Source organism: Taudactylus pleione, unplaced genomic scaffold (assembly GCF_031769625.1).
Source record: "Taudactylus pleione unplaced genomic scaffold, aTauple2 ptg000017l, whole genome shotgun sequence".
Lineage (NCBI taxonomy): Eukaryota > Metazoa > Chordata > Amphibia > Anura > Myobatrachidae > Taudactylus > Taudactylus pleione.
The window spans coordinates 5,377,614-5,396,643 of NW_028284419.1; the positions used below are offsets into that span (position 1 = coordinate 5,377,614).

Sequence of the window (19,030 nt, forward strand, 5' to 3'; positions counted from 1 at the left end):
GTCGTACTTCATCCTCATCGCTAGGGACTGTTGGAGGGTCAATTGTTTAGTAAAAGTAGTGATGTTCCTACTTCCTCTCTGGGATGATGAACAACTCCCAGCAGCAGCAACAGCACTAGGAGGAAGAGGTTCTTGATCTTTCCCTATTTTATTTTTATCGGAGAAAGTTTGGTCCTCCATTTATGTTATATTGATATATATACGTGCGGCTAAAGCGCACACAAACACAGAAAATATTATTTTATTTTTGCTGGAGAGTAGTGCACTTTGTGGGTTACACCACCCTTTAAGAAATGAGCCAGCCGGCTCTTTACTTATGGGACACAGGCGCACGCTTGGCGCTGCTCCTTTGTTGATGCACGTGCAGCCACAGTGCACACAATTCACAAACACAGAAAATAATTTTTTTTTTGGTTTGGACTGGAGTGTACTTTCGGGGGTTACAGCACCCTTAACGGTCAAGCCAGCCGGCCCTTTACTTATGACACAGGCGCACGCTTGGCACTACTTTGTTGATGCACGTGCGGCTACTGCGCACACAATTCACAAACACAGAAAATATTTTTTTTTTAGGTTTGGACTGGAGTGTACTTTCGGGGGTTACAGCACCCTTAACGGTCAAGCCAGCCGGCCCTTTACTTATGACACAGGCGCACGCTTGGCACTACTTTGTTGATGCACGTGCGGCTACTGCGCACACAATTCACAAACACAGAAAATAATTTTTTTTGGGTTTGGAATGGAGTGTACTTTCGGGGGTTACAGCACCCTTTAACGGTCAAGCCAGCCGGCCCTTTACTTATGACACAGGCGCACGCTTGGCACTACTTTGTTGATGCACGTGCGGCTACTGCGCACACAATTCACAAACACAGAAAATAATTTTTTTTTTGGTTTGGACTGGAGTGTACTTTTGGGGGTTACAGCACCCTTAACGGTCAAGCCAGCCGGCCCTTTACTTATGACACAGGTGCACGCTTGGCACTACTTTGTTGATGCACGTGCGGCTACTGCGCACACAATTCACAAACACAGAAAATAATTTTTTTTTGGTTTGGACTGGAGTGTACTTTCGGGGGTTACAGCACCCTTTAACGGTCAAGCCAGCCGGCCCTTTACTTATGACACAGGCGCACGCTTGGTACTACTTTGTTGATGCACATGCGGCTACTGCGCACACAATTCACAAACACAGAAAATAATTTTTTTTTTGGTTTGGACTGGAGTGTACTTTCGGGGGTTACAGCACCCTTAACGGTCAAGCCAGCCGGCCCTTTACTTATGACACAGGCGCACGCTTGGCACTACTTTGTTGATGCACGTGCGGCTACTGCGCACACAATTCACAAACTCAGAAAATAATTTTTTTTTTGGTTTGGACTGGAGTGTACTTTCGGGGGTTACAGCACCCTTAACGGTCAAGCCAGCCGGCCCTTTACTTATGACACAGGCGCACGCTTGGCACTACTTTGTTGATGCACGTGCGGCTACTGCGCACACAATTCACAAACACAGAAAATAATTTTTTTTTGGTTTGGACTGGAGTGTACTTTCGGGGGTTACAGCACCCTTTAACGGTCAAGCCAGCCGGCCCTTTACTTATGACACAGGCGCACGCTTGGCACTACTTTGTTGATGCACGTGCGGCTACTGCGCACACAATTCACAAACACAGAAAATATATTATTTTTTTAGCACTTGGGGGGAGCACCCCTGATGGACAGAGCACCCCCTGGACAACACTACAGCACTCCTTTAGGACTGGGACACTGCACAGGACTTTGGAGTGGACACAGCCCCTATGGAGAACTGACTGCACAACACAGTCCAGCCAGCCCCTATGGACTTTGAAGTAGTGGACACAGCCCCTATTAACAACAGCAGCACAGCACAACACAGCCAGCCCCTATGGACTTTGAAGTAGTGGACACAGCCCCTATGGACAACAACAGCACAGCACAGCACAACACTACTCTGCACTACACTACACTACACTACACTACACTACACTACACAGCCCTAACTCCCACCCTCCCTCTTCACTGTCCACAGCCGAGTGAGAAAATGGCGCCGACGCGGGTACCTTATATAGGATCTAAAACCCGCGAGACTCGGAAGGCGGGATGATGACGTTTTGCCTCGATTTCAGATCCGAGTCAGGCGGGAAAAGTCGAGCCTGATTCGGATCGGACTCGGATCGGGGGGGCTCGGGGGGGTTCGGATTTCAGAAATCCGAACCCGCTCACCCCTAGTATAAACACTACAGTTGTTTCAGATATATTAATTACATCACTAATACACAGCTTATGGAAAGCATTGTAAAGTATTGGTTTTACTAGATCGTTAATATCCCATTTAAGTTTGACCTTTCCCTTAAGCTTATTGTATACTGTAAATAAGTGAGACAAAACTGAATTTCCAAAACAATACAGTACATCATCTATATACTTCTAAAAACAGTGTTTAAACGTTAATGTAAATTCAATACAAATAAAATAGTGTTGATGATCATGTTCTAAAATATTTATTTAATATAAATGTGTATTTGACTATACAACTTTTGCATTAAATACTGAATTTGTACACAATTCTGTACTATTTCATTTAATTACATCCGGCACTTAATTTCCCACTTCCAACTATTTATACTGCTTTTTAATTTTAATATTGAGAACATTATTTTGTTGACCTTCAGCCTAATTTACTTGCTGAATAAATAAAGGCTTCTGACAGTGTCATATTCCTTTAGGGTTTCTTTCAGTTTATCTTTAGAGTAAACATTGTGCATGTTATTAATTAAATGAAAGCGTGGGCAAGTGGTAGAAAGCTCAAAGTGATGATGCAACTTCCTGTCCATCACAGGAAATAAAGCCGTCGAGATAATTCTTGACATGTTGCACTCATTTATCACACATTCTGTACTACTGCTTTCGAGGAATAAAATAACTTGTGTGGGACATTTATTTTAGCAACACATATACAGATGTTCATTAACCGTAAACAACAAGGAAATATTCTGCACAACATAGATGATGTATGTAATAGGACACAGGAAGAGGAAGAAACAAGAGCTGTACTCAGACAAGACAATTGGTCATATTTTGAATCCCAAAATGTATGTTTTTGTCACTATTGTCATTATTAGATTACCATTAAAGGACTCCACTAAAATACAGTTGGGGGGGGGCAATGCCTTAATATAAAATAAAGCTGTATTTATGCACCATTTATCAGATTCATCAGGTTTACTAATACCTGAAATCTTATGGCCCTGCCCTGGCTCCTCTTATTGCTCAGCCTGTTTCCCTTATATCAAAGAGGCATTGATCATTTTCTTATTGGGTTCACTGGCAGAAGGACGTATGTCAAGCCGCGCAAAGAAAGAGTATAGCAAAATGTTGCATCTACAGCATAAAAGCTACAAAAGGGTTATATGGAATAAATATAATGTAATTTTTATCTAACACATAATAATCTAAACTGCTAACTCTCTGATTTTGGGATGATCGGAGTAATTTGGGGAATATTGTAAATCAGATGTTCCAATGAATGAAATGGAAACTAACTATACGTCTAGTCTAAAACTGAATCCTAATCAAAACATTTCTAAAGACATCAAAATAACAACATTTATAAAGCAATTGTTAGAATCATGTTTTCCATAAACTCATGTTTAGATTGTGTATAAATGTAGAAATGTAAAAATCACCTTTCCTATCCAGGACTAGGGAGAGCAAGGTGTGTAAATCATTGGCAAAGTATCAGTCTTCAAAATGAAGTAGAATCCTTCTTTGCCTCACAGTCATAAGGAAAGAGCATATCCACAATTGAAAGGAATAAAGATTGTATTGTCTAACACTATTATCATACATTAAATTCAAATTGTAAAACATTCATGTAATAAATGCTTAATTTGTACTCAACAATGACTCTGATAACATTATGTAGTGTTATTTGTACGCTAATCCAGTGGTTCCCAGACTGAGGAATGTGCTTGGGTGCCACGGGTTGGTGGTCCAGGACGAAATTGAAATATTTATGGTCCATGTGATGGGCATAACCAGAGCTGGTGGCTGCCAATCATAAAATATGTGGACAAACAAAATTGCAACCCTGTCCACCACCACATAACAGAACCAAAGGATTATATACTGTATAGGCACAATTTACTTCATTCAATCATTTTTGCAGAATTTTTAAATAAGAAGCTTTTGGCCTAGGGGTGCTGTGGAAAGAATACTGCTACTCTAGGGCGCTGTGATTAAATATAATTTGGGAACAACTGCACTAATCTGTTAGGTTTCATGTCCAAAATTCACTTGTAGTTAAAGTTCTGCATGAAGCACTACAAATAGCATGTGATACATAGCAAAGAGCTCCTGCTACAATGAGTATCACATTTGAGGATAACTAAGGACTTAGGAGAGCACACCATTTAAATTCTACAGAGATTGAAAGATAGATACTTTAGGTTTGCATTTAATTGTAAATGTGGACAAGTGGCTACATGGAGATGTTTTACTTTGGCAACATACCCTATCAACAAATTGGGCAGATTCCATTTTGCAGTAGACCAAACAAATTAATCTTGAGAGGGTCCATTTTACCTTCTAGGAAAAGATCTTGCACAATGGCCAGTAAGGACAGTGATGGATTTTCTGCCAGGACAAGTCAGCTCCTATCAGATATTTACTAATACAACTCCTAATGGTTTGCCAAGTTACTTGAAAATAACACGGTTGGCAAAGTCTGCACAAGTGTGGGTAGCATCATTCTACTGTGAAGTTGTTCGATCATGGAATCATCTGTAAATTATATGTGGGCTAGGTGTTCTATTATTTGAGTCATTTCGAAAGTTGAAAAGTTGTGAACCTTAAACCCTGTTTTTCCCCCTGTGTGTAGATGGGCTTTCTGCCTTCCAGAGCTTCCTGAAGATGGAATTCAGTGAGGAGAACATTGAGTTCTGGATGGCTTGTGAGGATTATAAAAAGGTCAAGTCTCCAGCCAAGCTGGCAGTGAAGGCAAAGAAAATCCATGAGGAATTCATCCAAACTGAGGCTCCCAGAGAGGTAATAGCAAGAACAAAAGGTGACAAACTGTTAGAAGTGTGAAACAAAAACAACACAAAAGTGATCAACACACAACATATAACTAAATGTTGCCCTAAATCTGTCAAACAGGATGCAAGCAGGCAGGTATGGTTATATGAAGTTGGTTTATTAAAATTTTTTTGCATTACCCTGGTTATATGCTGGCAAACGGATGACACACTGGTAGCCCCCCCTCCCCCTTCCTCCCACCCACAAAGTTACAAACAGCATTAGTCTGTTCCAATCTGATCTGGTCATAACACAATTTAACACTGAGACAGTGGGACCAACAGCATTGGGTCCCTTTGTTATAATGAGAAACCGGTCTCACCCCTTCAAGCTATTAACTGCTAGAACTAGCTGGAGCTTGTGGGACTCAAACACCAACATTAAAAGTATATTAATAAAAATAAAAACTCCCATAAACCTCTTTTTGTAACTATTTTATTCAACTCCTAAATCTACATGGAATCTTCTGTCTACATTCTCGAAGTAGTCCATAGGGATTAAATATAACAACTCATGATAAAATGATGATACTTCCTCCTAGCATTGATAACATTTCATGCACCAGATTATTGACCTCAAGAGGTCAATATGCAAAGCAAATGATGGTGAAAGATTGTATTCATAGAGGCCTGTTAGAAGGAGAGGTTGAGTGTGAATTAGAGTTTTCGCTATAGAATGGCAGAGGAAAGGGTGGATATTGGCAATATTATGGAGGAACAAGTGTGAGGCTATTATTTCCATAAACTACGATGTGTTAAAGCTCTAGGCTCATGAGCCAAATTAAGTTAAAGGGAAATATTGTAGAGTCTAATAAGGTTGCTAGGGTACCTGAGCACCATATCTGCTACATTGGCTGAAAGGACCTGCTTCAACTGTTGACAAATGGTTGGTTAGTATAGTACACAAACATGCTTGATATTCCTTTGTACCAAAAATCTGAACTCCTACAGGTGATCCTTTTAGTTGGTAAATCAATCAGGTATTGACTGGATCCTGATTGATAGTGTTAATATGTAACAGTTGTTACTTGAACTGTAGAAATGGGATGATGGTCATCTATCTATCTATCTATCTATCTATCTATCTATCTATCTATATATCTATCTATCTACTGTACATTCTATTGGATATCAATAAAATATAAGCAAGACAACTATCCTGTGTGAATATAGTGGTCAGCAATGACTTTGAACTTGTGAATTTAATATATTGCATATCCTTCTATCTGTCTAACTGGATACTTCATTGTATACGGCCTTTTTTTCTGAGTTTCAGCTTGCTTTCCACATATCATTTGCAGTGCTATTGCAATCATACAACTGGAGCCTTCACAAAGGTTATCTTACAACATTAGTGAAGCTCTTACCTGCATCAGCGTATTTTACACTGTCTTTAGAAATCCATTAAATTGTTCCTACCGATTTTTCATCTTTACATCTTCAAGGACTCTGAAGGCACTAGTGACACATTTACGTAGCCTCATATCCTCTGATTAAAGCTTTGCTGTTACATGATTGATAAATGTGGGTGTAATACACAGACACAGGGTGAGCATTTTGTGCGAATAGCGAGTATTTGCTCTCAAAGCTACAAAACAGCATTATCAAGGCACAAAATCATCTTCAAAGAGATGGAAAAATATGTCTTACCAAAAACTTTTCTTATGTTCACTTTATTTTCAAGGTGTATATACAGTACAACATGACATACTCTACATGATGTTAATTACAAACTGTATATTTAGTCAGTGGTAGATACTGTTACTCTACATATGACCTGGCTGCAGATAACATGTATTGGGCATAGGGCCTGACTCAGGGATGTAAGCTGTAGCACAGCCGCTGGGGGGGCACTGCGGCCGTCATTACAGACACAGAGCAGCTTATACGCAGTACAAATCCAGCGCATGCGTAGATCGCCAAACTTCAGAGTTGTACATAAACCTTCGGGTTTGCGTACAACTTGGATCAATATTAGCTACTCTGCAACAAAGTGGATGTATGTTTTCAACTATAATAAATGCAATATTTTATATTTCCTATATAAATCTCGGGTCATTAACATAATGAATATGACATGAACACTTGAAGAAAATGTAGCATAACGGATACAGAAAAGGCTAGATGTGCTTACACTGTAAATGTAATCCATTCAGTAATTTTAGGAGTGTGTTTTTACTAAATATAATTTTAGCAAAGTAAGTGTTTGCTAATCCTATACAAGTTAGCTCTCAAACTTAGATGAGACTTTTAGGTTGCATATAAAAATACAAAAAAATACATTTAATGGTGATTAATTTAAAATATATTAAAATGTACAGTAGTAAGTGAGATATAATTTATCTCAAAAACATACAGTAAGCTAGATCCAATCAGGAGAGAGACCTATGCAAGGAGCAATTAAATTAAGTATTAAACTAGCACAGGTTGGCAAATTGAAGAATATTTTATCCAACCACACGCAAAGAATATCTCCCTGGCTGGTATGTAACTGATCCTTTCTGTGACACGCATGTTTCAATAACACAGCCATAAACACAGACATGACAATAAGTTACTCACCCATGTGCTGAACATTTTACACCCCATACCCCGCACTTCTACTTCCTTCCCAGCACGCATAGCAAAAACTCTACTCACAAAGCATCACACCTATTTTGCCAATTTCTGCTCCTTTTTGGGTGCCAAGTTATGTATAACCCAGTGGTAGTCTAAAGCTAAGTTCCATCTCCCCTTTATGTGTCTGCTGTGGGTAGTACACTGAGTACTGCTCTAGGGGCAAATGTATCAAAGCTGTTTTTGCAATAAAATGCAGTTTAAATGCTTATTTGTGTTATATATTTTCAGCAAATGTATTATACATACTTGCCAAGTCTCCCTGATTGTCAGAGAGACTCCCTGAAATAGTAGCAATCTCCCTGTCTCCCTGAAGAGACTAGCAATCTCCCTGATTGCACCTTACCCCCATTTTGAAGCTGTTCTATATACTGTATATAAAAAAAACCCAGAGATATAGTCTGATAGCCGGTGGTCAGCATTGTGTCTGAAAAGTATCAGTGTGTTTTCATCAACAAGTAGATTTTACTAATTGCTTTGGGGCTCATTTACATTTGAATATAAATACATTTTATGACACGCCTCTCACGCCTTTAATGTACGCTCATAGGTGTTGCCTTCACAATCTCCATGAAATTCTTTTTTAAAAGTAAGCATGTATGGTATTATCACATTTTTATCGCAGTTCTGGAACCATAGAAATTTATTGAATTGCATTGATTTTAAAATGTATCAAAATCTTACCTCATTCACAGCTAATAGATATACTTATTTCCCCTCAACCAGCTCCATGATTAATAGTATTCACATCTAATAAATATATGTATTTCCTCCAAAGAGCCCATGCTTTAAATTAATATGCCCCATTATTAGAGATACCACATATAATAATATAATTCTAGTAGCTGTCCATCTTATGCTGGAGATACACTATACAATTATCTGTCAGATATCTGTCCAATCTGGCTGATTGGAATGAAAACCTGGTAATGTATGGGAGCAACTGACAGTCGATCATATGGTTTTAAACACAGGAAAACGGACAAAAAAACATTTTTCAAATTGGTTAAATTTGTGTGTTTTAACCAATTTGTTTGAACGAACATTTTGGTCTGTTTTCCAGTGTTTGTGAGCAAATGGTCGATTGTCATTTGATCCCATACATTACCAGATTTACATTTTAACCAGCCAGATTGGACAGATATCTGACAGATAATTGTATAGTGTATGCCCAGCATTAGACATGTTACCAACCCTGGGGTAAGAGTGGCTGGAGACCGAAGTCCTGTCTGGGGCTTAGACCAGACACCCGTAGCCACAGGGCCAACGAGGCAGAGGTAGAGAGAGAGAACGTTATGGTGGAGATAAGAGGGGGAGATAAAAAAGGAGAGGAAGAAACGGGAGGGGGGGGATGGAGGGGGAGAGAGATTCGGAAAAGAGAGTTTAAAAATCTGGCATCGTCAGACATAACAGTGAATGACAGTTCTGTAATACTAGTTTTACTATAAGATCCTAACCCTTGTAACACAACTTTTCCAGATAAAGCAACTTTTTACTGATGAAATACAAGTAGAAATTATGACTGATAGGCGACCTGAAATTTGCACTTACCCCTGAACATTTTTTACAACATGATTTTACATTCGTGGAAATAAATACAATAATTATCTTTTTTTTAACAATATTACTTTAAATCAAAGGCACTATGAAGACCCCAAATTGGGTGTCATTCCAAATTGTGAAAATTTGTAACGATTATCAAAGTTTAGACTATAAATGTGTTATTTATTTATTTTTATTGAGCACAATATTTAGAAATTGTTCAAGGCTACTGAAAAGCATTACTCCACTAGTACAGCTATCCTCACACCAATAGTAGATGAGTGGTATTGCAATATTACCACTCACTATATAAATAAAGTGTACACTGTTGTGTTATACTTTTGGTTTTGATGTTACATATTTGTCTTTAGAAGAAGGACCTCTATTCTAGTGGTTGCTTGTTTTTTTTTTAAGGAAAAAGCCATTTTGAATCCCTCTCACAATACATTTATGGACCTCCCATATTGTGGTGGCATCAGAGTCATTGAGGGAGATGTACTCATCCAAAGTAGAATCTAGCTGTACTGCACAGTATGTGTCCAAGCACCTTTTCTGGGATATTGAGTCCTTTGGTGTTAAGCTTCAAAGAGATGAGCTTTAAGTGGCTGTTATGGGGGGTCATATGGGGTGGGGAGTGGGAGATGGGCGCATGGCAGCATAGAGTGGGCACCAAGCATGATCTAATAGAGCTGATAAAAGAGGATGGGAATCATGTCTCTTATGGGGAAAGGAAAAAAAGAGGTGGGGAACAGGGGTAGCAGTAGAATAACATGAAAAAACTATAGCTTAAATACAACAGCAGACATTTTACACAGAAGTAACATGGGCACAGTCCATAAATCCATGTTGGAAACTGCAAGGGTGAAAAGAATTCCTCCAGGAGAGTGAGTGTTGAGCTGCCATCAGTAAGTTGCCTTTCTTAAAATAAACAATGCTAGAAAGCCAAAAATTAAGAGGGGGATTGGCGGAACATGGAGACAATCAATTTAGCGAATCTAACATAGAGAGGGCACTGCCAAGTTAAGGCACATAATAATGGTTAATACATGCTGTCAAACACCAATTCTGGGCAGGAATATGGTTTGTTAGCGTTTGTAGGGGCCCTGTGGCAGTGAAGATGTGGTGGGCACCACCGATAAAATTGATCCTCCAACTCCCATACCGCATCACTATGCTACAAATAAAATGAACATGCCACTATGATATATTACGGGCCCCCTTCCATGAGATTGCCTTATCTCTGTCTCAAAAATGTGTACCTCGTGATTCCAATCTCCTATGACCAGCAACATTGCAAAGAGTTACATCTCATCTGTGGAGATGATAAGAGAATGGGTAATGTAGCCAAATGCAGACTGGGGTCATGACTAGAGCAATAAAGAGGCACCATTGGGGCAACTCCTGCAGCAGTGTGTGAGCCCCTGGGTAACCACCCTGTCCTATAATCCAGCTCTGCTTCTGGGTAAGCTTATTTTTTAAATGCTCTTTACATTAATCTAATTTGAACGGTATATGCAATATAATTGTTGTCTTTTGTGGTCCTCTGTCGCAGATTTTTTTCTGTTAATACAAAGCAGGCAACAACTGTATAAGGAAGAAGTAGATTCATCGTCAACTTAGTGTTTTCTTGAAAATACCAGCCCTCTTATGTAACACCATTTGTCACCCAAAGGTTGGCATGGCATGATGGTATAAATGCTCCATGCAAACATTGATATTTTTGTTTTTGGCTTCAAAAAGAGACATTCCCACACAGTTTAAACAATTATCCTATCCTATCACAAGTAATTCTGATGATTTTGTGAAATTGTTACATACCTTTATTTGTCAACTCTATGGGCTAAAGATACAGCGCTTTTCAATGCCATTGCGTCTTCTGTAGTTTCGGCTACTGGATTTAAAGGGGTTATTATTTTCAATACAAGAAAAACAGAAATGTTTTGTATTGCATATAAGTGCCTTTGAAAAGCCTTGCTTAGTAAATAATAAATATAGACTCATAAGTGTTTGTTTAATTAGAGGCCTTTAGATTGTCCTGATACAGTAAGTCAGGAGATTTTTTTCTTCCCGCTGTCCTGTCAAGAGTAGACATAACTATGGAAACAAAGTCTTGCCGAGCCTGCCAAGCAGCTGCTTTCATTCCTGTCTGAAGTCAGCGCAAATCACTTGAGCCAGTATGATTAAAACCAGAACAAACATGGACACATCAGTGGATACTTGCTTTGTCACTTGTTAAACAGTTAATTAAGTCTAAAATGTCCTTATTTATCATCAGCATAACAATGACACCACTCAATGTACTACACATCACATCTATAAGGAAAACACATAATTTATTCAGTGCTAGTATTCTCCTGCTTCAGTTTCCCCATATGCCATAAGCTTGTCCATAGCCAACCCGTGCACAATTTTTATCATTGTTATTCTATGATTAATCAGGTTATTCACTTTTATATTACTTTAATTATACCCCTCTGCAATTTTTACAAAGTCTATCACTTTATTGTATTTCATTGTGTTCTTTTCAGCCTAATTAGGTGTTTGTTAATTATTATTTCCATTGACTGTAGATAAAGCTGATCTTTGCATACAACTGTATTCATTTCAGAAAGCTTTGTGTCATATCAAGGGGTAACAAAAGATATAATGTTGCTTGACAGGGAAACTACTTGACCCTGTGTCATGACAATTATAAGTTTAGTCCAACTCATAATAAATGAAACAACACAAAGCAGGAGTGAGATGATGGTTACAGGCTTTATTTAAATTTTCAATGGTTTAGCCGTAATTGGACTGGTGAACCAGGCAATAATGTGTCTATAAGTGGCATGTATCCAAAGCTAAATAATTGGACAACTGATGCTTTGTCCCAATGACAGCCATTATTAAGGGGACGTAGTTGGCATCCCTCAGAATGCCGGCACCGGAATCCTGACAAGGGTTAGACTACTTACCTCCAGGTCTCGGTATTGCAAACCAGTCGGGATTCCAGCATCTGCATCGTGAACGGCGGTCATGTGTGCGCCGGCATCCCGTACCCAATCCGTCCAGGTCAGATCCTAGGATTGCCCCCAAATATAACTGCACAGTACCAACATTTTCCTAGGACATCCAATAAGCCCCCTGCTCTTAGCCCTCACAATAAGACAATTTCATGTATTCTACTGGCCTCTGTTTGCAGTTAAAATAATTGTCTTATCCAGTGCTTCCTGTATATGCACATTATAGATGTCAGTGCCAAAGTCTAACAAATGACCCCCATCCACTTTTTCTTTTACTATTGTGAGAGTTCTATTTAATACCTTAGTACAGGGATTGGGAACCTCAGGCCTGGAGGCCGTATAAGGCCCGCGGAATAATTTGGTCTGGCCCTCAGAGCTTTTTTCTGCTAGCCTCATCTGGATAGCAGGGTGTCTATAATGGCACCCTGCAGCCAGAATCTATGCAGAATCTATGTCCTTAGGACGCTTAAGGCGGTCACACTGCTGCCCTTACAACTCCCCCCTGAGGATACTCCGGGCATTGCTGTAATCACCGGCGATTGTGGCCCCACCCCGGCATGACATCACATGGACAGGGCGTGGCCTGCACCGGGTTAGCAAATAATGTTATATATATCAAAATGGCTCTCGGCAGAAAAAAGGTTCCCCACCCCTGCCTTAGTATTAGTGGCTGTACCCAAGTCAAACACTGTATCATTTCAAACTATGAGCCTGATTCGGTAAGGATCGCAGCTGCTAATACGCATGCAATCGGCCGATTGTTGCGTTCTGTGCATGCGTATGCATCGCAGTTTGCATTTGCGAACCGACCACTGTGATCGGGATTGCGATCACAGTGACCACGCAGACCCATCGCAGAGTGATTGACAGGAAGTGCCATTTGTGGGTGGTGAGAGGGTGGTGGTCGGCGAACCGCAGGCGTGCCAGTGCGTTCGAACACCGTTGAAGGGGCGTGCACAAATTATCCATTGCGATGCCCTAAGGTCTGACCTTGTGCAAGTGTGTGTGAAGCTGCGATGGTACTCGTGCATGTTTTGCAGTCTTGCTAAACATGACGGATGTGTGTAAGGCAAAGTGGGCATCCTTATGTTATGCTACAACGGCTTAGCGATCGCAATGGATTAGCATACTATAGCAGTTGAACTGCGAGCGCAATCGCAGCTGCGATCGCAATAGTGACCCGTAGTGAATCAGACCCTATGCACCCATCCCTCATCTTGCTACAATTTAAATTTGCCTAATATCATTCTCTACTGCCTGTATTATTTCACCCATGCATTTTACTCCCCAGCATACCTCATTTTCTAGTGCAGTGTTTCCCAACCACGGTCCACAAAGCACACTTCGGGGTAAATTTACTAAAGTGAGAGTTCTTAGAAGTGAGCTTTATAAGAGATGTTGCCCACGGCAACCAATCAGATTCTACTTAGCATTTAACTAGCACCTTCTAGAAGCTAATAGCTAGAATCTGATTGGTTGCTATGGGCAACATCTCCTCTAAAACTCACTTCTAAAACTCTCACTTTAGTTAATTTACCTCTAACAGTCCAGGTTTTAGTGATATCCATGCTTGAGCAGAGATGGTTAAATCAAAATCACTGAGGTACTAATTAAGACACCTGTACTCATATATGGCTATCCTTAAAACCTGGATTGTCAGTGTGCCTTGAGGACTGTGGTTGGGAACCACTGTTCCAGACCAATGCAGCACTCTAAGGGGGCGAATCAAATGTTTTGCCGGTGGCTTTTTTTGAAGATGCCCGACGGAGCAATTCAATTGTTGCTCTGTCATGGCACGATAGCCGCAGATGCCGGCATTTCTGCTTGTACCCTCAGGAGGGTGTGAGCAGAAATGTGTGAGAAACTCCCTGGTTAGGGCGTGGTAACTGCAGTTAGCGCACCCTAATTAGAACTTTAGACGGGTTTAGCCATTTTACATGGCTAAACCTGAGGAGAAGAGGGCGATAAATAATCAGCGCCCAGAACAATTGCATTGCAACACTGGGCGCTCATTAATTATCACGGCTTAAAAAACAATTGAATCGCCCCCTTAGAGTCAGTTTCTAGGTTCTTGCGATCACTAAAATAGATAAACAAGAGAGAAAAAACCTTTTGGGCGCTATATTGTGTAACAATTTAAAATGGGTGAAAATAAAAAGTCACTCGCTACAACTCGGAGGAGCTGACCCTCCTAAATAATTATGAAAAACACTAGAAGGGGATAGTGGAGCGCTGACTTTAACTGATTAAATAATTACATAAGTTGATAACTATAAATATTGAAACATGTTTAATTCATATACAAAATATAAAACAATAACAGAAAAAAATACAGTAAATCTCAGTCAAAGAATACACCCATAGAATAAAATAAAGACCTAAAAAATACCACTATATATAAAAAAAACTGATGTAAATAAAAATTGTGGTAATAGAATATTTGTCAATGAGGATCAGTATAAAAGTCTGATAAGCACTGCGCAATTTAGTAGTAACAAGCAGGTAGATTCAGAATATTTGTCAGCCAGGATCAGTGTAAAAATTCTGGTAAGCACTGTCCAGTTTGGCAGTAACAGGCTGGTAGATTCAGCAACCAGATAGTTAGCAGTGGCAAACGCAGGATTTCTAGAGGGGGGTTTCCAAATGCTTGATTTTAGAGTGAGTGTGGCCAGTCCATGAAGGGGGTAGAATTACCACTTATCCAGCTTTAATAAGCATTATACAAAGTGTATTGTGTGTGATAATTCCAGCATATACAGGACCACAGTAAGCCATCAGATGCGGCAGTAGGGCCATCCTGCCTGAGCTGAATGTATTTATTTTAGATGTGAGCACCATTCCAGGGCATGGGAGCAAGTCCGGGAGTCTGGGGGAGCTGCAAAAGAACCTAGCACTGCCCTGGGCATATATGTAAATATTGGACTCTATAGCAGTGCATCCCTAACAGTACATGTTTTCCAAATCCCCTAATTGGTGGACAGGTGTATTTATTACTGGCTGATAAATGTTAAAAGATCCATAAGTGGTGCTATTTATTTAATTTATGATGCTGAGAAGAACATGCAGCGCTAGTAAAATTCCATTATATTACTATTCATGGTGTGGACTGGGGAGGGGGGTTTCCAGGCAGATGGAAACCCCCCCTGAGATTGCCTATGGTTAGTGGGTCTTCAGTTAGTAGCAGAGGTGTTGAATAGGGTTAGTAGGATGTCTTAAGTCTCACACTGAATATATACAAAGAACCCCAAGTGTTGATCAGACACTTGAGGAATTATCTTAATAAATCGTGGACCTTGTTTCCACCTATTAGCCACAACTGATATGAAGTCTGTTACTGGACAAACAGGAGGTAATACATCTAGAAATAACATTTAACTCCAGTTAAAAACTGTAACAGCCTAGAGCCCCCCCATGTACTAAAGACATGTACTTCCTGCACACAGGAGGGTACACACATACTGTATACAGCACCAGGCTGCAAGTAACCATTGCAACAAATTCCAGCAGTGGCTAAAGATCAGAGATGCACACAGCACACACAGCAACAGCAATGATGTCACTCCCTCCCCAACAGTCACCACACACCTTACACAGCAGCATGGCGAAGGCACAGTCCGGACGGCACCCTCCACCCCCATCAGTACATGAAGCACGAGCTCCAATGGACAAGCCCCTGTGTTGCTTGCAGTATGACCTGGGATGACTGCTTAATCTCTGCCCGCAATACCTCACGCTCCGTGACGATTAAGCCTTCAGGGGGCCAGGGGCACTTATGACAGGGTGGCCCTCTCCCTCTTGCACCACCTCCCCTGAGCATGCCCCCACACCTTCATGAGGCAGCAGCACAGGTCCTATCAGCGGGGGCACATAACATATACATACTGTATATATATATATATATATATATACGCACAAAGACACAATCCATTTTATTATGTGTAGTAAATGTCCCCCCCACTTCTTCCCGTATATATTGTATGATTTTGTCTTTCCACCTCCCAACAACTCATAATATAATATATTAGTAAATTACATACAGTATATTATTATTCTAATATATATATGATATATTTAAGGATCTTCCCCCTAACCCCTTATATAATATATTTAATGATCTTCTCACACTAATCCCTTACATATTTAATGATACCCCCCAACCCCGTCATTATATATTTAGTGATCCAACCTCACCCCCAGTCCTTATATATTTAATGATCCCCCCTCACCCCCAGTCATTATATATTTAATGATCCCCCCCTCACTCCCAGCCCTTATATATTTATTTAATGATACCCCCTCACCCCCAGTCATTATATATTTAATGATCCACCTCACCCACAGCCATTATATATTTATTTAATGATACCCCCCTCACCCCCAGCCATTATATTTAATGATACCCCTTTTCTCACTTAAATCTGCTGGCTGGGGTACGCTGTGTTCAGCTCAGTCCTCCAAGAGTTCCAGGCTCCCAGCTGTCCCCAAGCACCAGTGTCCTGCTCCTCATTGACGTCAGTAGCGCAGGCGCAGAGCCGCTTTATTAACGTCGGAGGAGGAAGGTAGCGAAGGCTGACAGGTCAGGTGCCAACCACTGCACAGGCCAGGGATGGGACCGATCCTGCTAGTCTCCAGCCTCCACCATCAGTAGCAGCGTGGGGCAAAATTGTTTCCAGACTGCAGCGCTAGAGCTGCTTTGGAGCAGGCTGGGGGCCCCCTGAGGGAAGGAGGTCCAGGAATACTCGCCCCCACGCACCTCCCCCCTTAATCCGACCCTGCGCATGCTGCGCGGGTCACACACAGCCATGGGGTCACAAGGTGCAGACCAGGCACAATTAAACAGGCGCCGGGGATGTGCAAGCGTCACTGACCTTCCTGCTGTGGATTCAGTGGGGCCCTCCAGCGGCGCGCCGTGACGTCCTGAAGTCACGTGCGCTGACAGCCCTGCCCTGCCATCATGTAAAGGTTGCTGCTATTTCCTATGTGGCTAAAGGACCTCTGTGACGTAGCCACCACGTGACCGCTGCAGGAGGCTGGACCGCTTCTGCGTTACCATCCACTAGGGCATAGAGGGGGAATAAATACTTGTGGCGAGCGTAGCGAGCCACCGTGCCCGAAGCGTAGCGAGCCCGCGAGGGGACACTTTTGGTCCCCCGTTAGCATCCCCGCCCCTCCCCCTTTCAGGCCGGGTCACGTGGGTGTGATGTCACAGGTCCATCAGCCTTGTATAGTATGGTCCTAACCATCAGGTAAGCTGGTGGAGGAGCGGCCCGAGCGGGCCCTAGCTGGCGCCTGCAGCTCCCGAGTCCGACTCCTAGCCATCCATTCAACAACGCCGAGGACCAGGTTGGCGGGTGGTAGCAGCGGCGGCCGGGCACCGTTTCTTCTCATTATGGCAGGCTCTGCAATGGCGGTAATAGCGGACGGGCCCCGGCGGGCCCCCCCGTTCAGCCAGAGGCCGGGCCCTGGACTCCAGTCTCGGCAGTCCCCCCCTGATGGCGGCCCTGCTGCTACTAACTGAAGACCCACTAACTATCTGGCTGCTGAAGCTACCTGCCTGTTACTGCTAAACTGGACAGTGCTTATCAGACTTTTATACTGATCCTGGTTGACAAATATTCTATAACCACAATTTTTATTTACATCAGTTTTTTTATATATAGTGGTATTTTTTAGGTCTTTATTTTATTTTATGGGTGTATTCTTTGACTGAATTACTGTATTTTTTTCTGTTATTGTTTTATATTTTGTATATGAATTAAACATGTTTTAATATTTATATTTATCAACTTATGTGATTATTTAATCAGTCAAAGTCAGCGCTCCACTTTCCCCTTCGAGCGCTATTGCGATCGCAACTGTGATTACGCGCGTATCTCACTGTGAAAATATGCTAATGATTGCAATCGCAATGCAGTCACAGCCTAATATAAGGACGCCCACTTTACCTTACACACATTCGTAATACTTTGCAATACTGCGAACAGTGCGAAACCATCGATAACATCGAGTACCATCGGAGCCTCACACACACTTGCACAATCTCTGATTTTACTCAGGAATTGCTAACCTCATCTCACGCATTGAGAGCCCAAGCTGCGTAGGGCATTGCAGTGGCAAATTTTTCCACGCACCTGTAACGGCATTCAAACGCACTGACATGCCTGCGTTTCACCGACCACCCCTCGTCAACACCCCCAAACGGTCACTTGCTGTCAATCACTCTGCGATGGGTCTGCAGTGTTCTCCCCAGAATTTTTTTCCAGCCGGGTGACATCCAAAAATAGCCGGGTGGGGGCCTTCGCGAATCGCAATTATACGTGCACGCCGGGAAAAGGGGTACCTCCCTTACCAATCCAGCCCGACAGGTCTCAGGCTGCTCCCCCACTGGCTCTCAGTCAAAAGTGCTCATTATACAGTGCCCCCTGTAGTTTTCCCCTTTATGCATTGCCCCCTGTAGTTTAACTTTGCCCTTATGCATTACCCCTTGGCTGAAATAGTGCCCCTATGTAGTGCCCCCAGATTGGTCCCTTATGTAGTGCCTCCAGACTGGCCCCTTATGCAGTGCCCCCAGGCTTAAATAGTGTCCCTTATGCAGTGCCCCCAGGCTGGCCCCTTATGCAGTGCCCCCAGGTTTAATAGTGTCCCTTATACAGTGCCCCCAGGCTGGCTCCCTATGCAGTGCCCCCAGGTTTAATAGTGTCCCTTATGTAGTGCCCCCAGACTTAAATAGTGCCCCCAAACTGGTCCTGGCCCCAGCCCAGCACTTACCTTT

General features: G+C 41.8%; 1 protein-coding gene across 1 annotated transcript in view; it reads left to right on the forward strand.

Annotated features, from left to right (window-relative positions):
- The window catches only part of RGS5 (regulator of G protein signaling 5), a 164,288-nt gene that overhangs the window by 103,442 nt on the left and 41,816 nt on the right, over nt 1-19,030 (forward strand). Inside the window, exon 4 of the mRNA XM_088482008.1 lies at nt 4,903-5,069. Within this exon, the coding sequence (XP_088338134.1) occupies nt 4,903-5,069 (167 nt within the window). The remainder of the gene's footprint in view (nt 1-4,902; nt 5,070-19,030) is intronic.